Source organism: Clupea harengus, chromosome 15 (genome assembly GCF_900700415.2).
Source record: "Clupea harengus chromosome 15, Ch_v2.0.2, whole genome shotgun sequence".
Classification (NCBI taxonomy): domain Eukaryota; kingdom Metazoa; phylum Chordata; class Actinopteri; order Clupeiformes; family Clupeidae; genus Clupea; species Clupea harengus.
The window spans coordinates 12,001,981-12,007,980 of NC_045166.1; the positions used below are offsets into that span (position 1 = coordinate 12,001,981).

The 6,000-nt window shown below is 45.1% G+C and overlaps 1 protein-coding gene across 6 annotated transcripts in view; it reads left to right on the top strand.

The window, feature by feature from the left end:
* si:dkey-71h2.2 (low density lipoprotein receptor adapter protein 1) overlaps positions 1–6,000 on the top strand; it is a 57,946-nt gene that overhangs the window by 27,889 nt on the left and 24,057 nt on the right. For all 6 annotated transcript variants that reach the window (XM_031581532.1, XM_031581531.1, XM_031581533.1 and 3 more), the window contains exons 2-3: positions 2,679–2,821; positions 4,621–4,733. In XM_031581532.1, the coding sequence (XP_031437392.1) occupies positions 2,679–2,821; positions 4,621–4,733 (256 nt within the window). The remainder of the gene's footprint in view (positions 1–2,678; positions 2,822–4,620; positions 4,734–6,000) is intronic.

A 6,000-nucleotide genomic window follows, 5' to 3' on the forward strand; every position in this document is an offset into this window, starting at 1 on the left:
CCTATTGTCAGGAGCTGAGGGCATTTCAGTGTGTAAATCTGGTCTACATGTGTAATAGTATCAGTTCACACTGTTCAAATGCCCCAGTGGAGAAGTGACACACAGCATTTGTCCAACAGTGGCACAAATGCGATTGCTGTCTGCTTCTTCGCTAATCTTGTTTAGCATTTCCCTCAAGTCGTCACCCTCTTTCTCTCTCTCTCTTTCTCGTTCTCATTCTCATTCTCTCCCTCAAGTACACAACACCAGCGGACATGAAATTATGCACTGCAACAACAGACATCAAGTTATGTGCTGTAAAGGAGGGGAGGGGAGAGGAGGAGGTGGTGGAGGAGGGAGGGAGGGGTGAAATAAACGCAGCCCTCACAGAATCTTGCAGATCAGCCTAGCCGCTACTCTGAGCCGGGAATCCTGCTGCTCGTTTAAAACACATTCAAATCCAATTAGTGCCAATCTGCCTGGTACACTCTCACTCTTCCTGATGATCGTCTCAACCACCCCCCCATCCCTACGGCCATCCTTAAACGTGGGACAGCTTAATGATGAAAAGGGGAAGCCCCCCCCCACACACACACACACACACACTTGAGGTAACGTGGTTTTAAACGTCCTGAGGCTTCAACAGGGATGTGCTCAATAATTCATGGGTCCTGCCTAGTGTAAATATGATACAGTCCCTCTCGGCGTGTACTGTAGCTGATAGCCCACACCTTACGCCTGCGTGCACTAGCTTTCACCGCCTGGAAGGGAAAGTGGTGCTTAAAGGGCGGTATTTCCAAAAGAGTCAGCTCTTTCCATGCTTTATGGACTGAGGCACAGTGAATGTGTCATAGTGGACTGTCAGCTTCATAAAACGATCCCGTATGGAAGAAAAGATTTTTGTCTTAATTGCATTGCCGGCAGCACAATGCGCAAAGTGATCATTAGAATGTTTTTTCGTCTTTGGGGAGGATGAAGGAGATTGTAGGGTGTGTTTGTGTGTGTGTGTGCGTGGGGAGGGAGGGGGGGTTTGAAAGTCAGTGCTACCACTCATTATAGATGTGTGTGGGGGGGACGCGATGCAATTGTCGCAATGAATAATTCACACAGAGAACGAGAAAGGAAGGAGAAGGGTGAAGGAAAAGGCATCTCCTGTTCTTGTTCCTGACTGAAACAGCTGGTGTGACCGTCGGGGGGGACAGATGGCCGGTCCGGCACTGCATGGAGTCGGAACAGGAACTTGAGGTGGCAGAATGTTGGAACGCGCCGTCCCTTCCTCCCCCCTCTCCTGCAAGCTTTGGCAGCCAGGCCTCGGTACCGAGCTGAAGTGTTCTCAGCGGGCGCACCGTGGGAATTCTATAGAGGGCTCTATAGCGGCGCTGTTCAATAATTTACAGGCTCTTTTTCTGTAAAGCGACTTGTGGTTAAAGTGCCATTTTTGTCCAAATTTTTCCCAGTGGTTGATATTCTTGCTGCATCACATCTCTGAGTTGTCAAACAGGACTTCATATGTCAGCTCAACACCAACACCCACTGCGGCACCATTCTGACCTATTTTTTCCCTGAGTCAGCGCTAGTATGAATGCCTCTCGTCTCTCTCTTCTCTTTCTAATGTAGCTGGACTGGTGACAGTCCAGGCCATCAGTATGCACATAATGCCAAGGCTTTCATATCAGCACAAACAGGCAGATTCCCTCTCCTCTCCTCTCCCCCTCTCCACTCCTCTCCTCTCCTCTCCTCTCCTCTCCTCTCCTCTCCTCTCTTTTCCTCTCCTCACTTCTCTTCTCTTCTTCTTTCCTCTCCTCTCCTCTCTTTTCCTCTCCTCACTTCTCTTCTCTTCTTCTTTCCACTCCTCTCCTCTTCTACTCCCCCTCTCTGAGTCTGATCCAACTGCTGCATGAGCCACAAGCAGCCCTCCAGCCTTCTGTCCTGTGCCCAGGTGACACTGAAGCTATTTAAAGCACTCTGCATGACATCGTTTTACCCACAATACACTGGAAACCAGCTGCCCCACTGGGAAGAGGAAAGGGTCTAACAAGTCCTTGGGCTTCTCTGGGAAGTATGTGTGTGTTTGAGTGTGTCTGGATGTGTGTGAGGACGTGTGTGTGTGTGTGTGGGGGGGGGGATGTGTGTGTGTGTGTGTGTGTGTGTGTGTGTGTGAGAATGTGATGAGCTGGATTGAGTTACACCCATCCGAAGAGCCAGTGTGCCCTCATTAAAATGAACCGCATTAACTGGCTTGACATTTGTATTCATGTATTGATATGCATGGCTTAGTTTCTGTGATAAACCTTCATTATTTTAAAATGTATTCAGTTTTTTGTGTTGTAACTGCTTTCATCTTTTGAGCGATGAACCATTGCTTTGCTGGCGTTGTTTTTCTGTCCTGCTTCATCTCATCTAGCCAGTTGTTATTTTTTAAAGAGATGATATTTCATATTATAACAGTCTTAAGCTCATTGGCAAGTCAACTGACTGTTCAAGCGTATTGAACATGGCTGGGTGAATTGTATGTAACACCAAAGGAATGCATCCTGAATGGCGTGGTTTAAAGCTATACCCTGTCCTAAATGTAACCCCTTTTCATGAATTCCTCCATCAAAAACGTACCTGTTTCAGTAGCAATGAATTCCTATCAAATTGGATTAATGAATGAATGATTGAATTAATTAATTAATGTCTTTGTTGTGTTCATGCAGAGCTCCCTGAGAACTGGACGGACACCAAGGAGACGCTGCTGGAGGGCATGGTGTTCAACGTGAAGTACCTCGGCATGACCCTGGTGGGCCAGCCCAAAGGAGAGGACATGGCAACGGCTGCCATCAGGAGGATCGTCACCACGGTGAGTGAGTTACCATGGAGAGGGGATTGGGGGAGGGGAAGACATGGAGGGAAGGAGAAGAGAGGTGAGATGCCAGGATGAGGATGTCAAGAGCCAGTGCTTTTTGTTTTTTGTTCATTCATCGCATTCAATGTGATGCTAATGCTCTTAATGTCTTACTACTCATCGTTTCAGAGTGACTGAACAGGTGCTGATTTGAACTGAACAGGCACTGATTTGAGGGGTTTGGTGATCTTCCAGCATTTTTAGTTGTCAATTATCACTACATTACATTTCTAAAGCGTCACAGATGATCGGTTTTGTTGATGCATATTCAGGAGCATCTGCTCTCATGAAGGGCAGACAGTTTATAACATCGTCTCTCCAAAGCCTCGGTTATTTCAACCTTGTCCTCTGGTTTTACCATTGGTCTTTGAGTATTCCTCTCTCTCTCTTTCTGTCTCTCTCTCTCTCTCTCTCTCTTTCTCGCTCTCTCACACACACACACATGCACGCACACACACGCAAACACACACATAATGCATTCTTTCCTATGGTAATACAATAGTTGATACACTTGAGGCTCTTTAGAGGATAGTGGAGCTCAGATTAATATCGGTGGAAACAGTTTTCAATTATGAGCAATACTCACGAGCACAGGGTGCAGGTCCAATTGATTTATAACAACAAAAATATATAAACAAATAAATAAAAAATGGAATAATACAAAGAAAGAAAAGATGGAAGTAATTTGTCTACCCGTTCCCTTGGCAACCAGAAATGTGTCAATGGTGGAGCTTATTTGTGCAGCTGGAACATCATGTTTACCTCTGTTACCGCGGGAACCAATGGGACATTCTCAGTGGGTGACAAGACTTAATATAAGACAAAACACAGAGCTTGTTCCACTCCTCATGACACTACATCACAGCATCTACAGTGTATGTGTGTGTTTGTGTGTGTCTGAGTGTGTGCCTATGTGTTTGCATCTGTGCATGTGTGCGTGTTTGTGTGTGTATGTGGGTGTTTGTGTGTGTTTGCCTGTGTGTTTGTGTGTGTCTGAGTGTGTGTATGCCTATGTGTGTGCGTCTGTGCATGTGTGTGTGTGTGTGCGTGGTTGTGTGTGTGTGTGTGTGTGTGTGTGTGTGTGTGCGTCTGTGTGTGTCTGTGCAGGTGTGTATGCCTATGTGTGTGTGTGTGTTTGTGTGTGCGTGTGTCTGTGTGTGTGTCTGCATCCTACACGACTTCAGCAAACTCAGTTGGCAGAGCGAGACATCTGCCTGAAGTTCCATCCCCAGTCTTCTTATCAAGGGCTGAATGCCTGATTATGATTGACTCCAGGGCAAAGGAAAAAAAATGCCAAAAGAAATAATTTGCCTTTGCTTCTTCCTTTTGTCCTTGGAAAGTACCCCCCCCCCCCCCCCTCTCTCTCTCTCTCTCTCGTTCCCTCTTGCTTTCTCTCTCCTCTTTCTTTTCCTCCCCATCATCTCTTTTTTTCAATAATGCTGACCTCTTTTCCTCACATTAAATGAACTAAAGTCACTACACACACACACACACACACACACACACACACACACACACACACACACACACACAGCATCTCCTCAAGTTCCCTACAACATGAATGAACACAGTGGCTGAAACGATCCCATTAAATTGATTTTCATGCTGTGTTATTAACAGGACACGGTTACATAAACTTTGGCACTGAAGTGTGTGTGTGTGTGTGTGTGCTCTATAAGGGTGTGTGTGTGTGTGTGTATGTTTCTATGTGTGTCTGTGTGTTCAGATACTGACTGCCACTGTCGCTTACACAGGCCCGAGCCAGCGCCAAGAAGTTCCGTAAGGTGACCCTGACCGTCTCGCCCAAGGGAATCATCATCACCGACGCGGAGATCGGCGACCTCATCGAGAACGTCTCCATTTACAGGTCCTCCATCACACCTCCTACTTCACGCAGCTAGTTACTGTTGTCGCAGTGAAGGAACAAGCACTGCTGTCACCTATATATCACTGCATGAGACTTATATATCACCAACTCAATTACCACTGCTTATTATACGGCTCTTCAGGATGTTCCAAAAAGTTCCGTTGATTTGAATGGGCCATCCCAACGTTCGCCGGTGAATATTTCCTGATATTCACCGCTGCGAAAAGATATTGACCGCTGTCATTGGCAACGGGTTTTTTGCTTCTAATTCACATCTTTCATATCATTCCGCAAGTAGTCCGGTCATTTAACGTAACAGACTCATTGTAATTTGAAGTCAGCAAGTAATGGGTTGCTAAGCAACACCTGAAACTTAAAAGTTCTATTTGCTTGAAGAACTATTTATTTCTTAGCGGAAATCACGAAACGGCAACTAAATCATTAAAAAGAGGTATTTTGGAGGAATGTCTTCTATCGTTTTTGGCAAGTAACCGTATAATAAGCGGGATAATGTATTGTCCAGAGGTCATTATACAAAAAGAAATCCCTTCAGGACGAAACAACACCCCTCCGCTGCGCGTCGGGGTGCTGTTCGGCCCGTCGGGATTTATTTTTGGATAATGACCTCTGGACAATACATTATCCCTTACATGAGACTTATATATCACCAACTCAATTATCACTGCATGAGACTTATATATCACCAACTCAATTATCACTGCATGACATGCATCACACACTGATTTACGGGAGATGAGACTGGGCTGTAGTATTTGTGATCATCTGTGCTGGATCATAATGTCTTCCTGTGGCTGAGCTGGTAAAGCAAGTGCCAGTGACACCAAGGCATTGGGCTCAGTGCTAATGACTGCTAAAACACTGAGACTGATGACTGAAATGAGACTCAAACACTGATTAAACAAATGTATATCTGCACTATACTGCAGGTTGCTTTAGATATAAACGTCTGATAAATGAATAATTGTAAATGTCGATTGTAACTGTGATGGAAACAATGATAAATGCAGCCGTTTGTAACATGAAAGGTTTACTAGCACAGTTTCAGGTCTGATAGAAACCAGTTGAAACTATATGAAACCAGTTGTTCTGATTTGTTGTCATCTTAGAAATTGAATAGTAAATGCAAGTATAGTATAACATAGTATAACGTGCAAATGCTGACTTATTATTTATTATTTAATCTGATAGCCTCATTAACACAGTTTCACCCCCATAGCAACACCAGAACAGACTGTAGGTCGCCCAG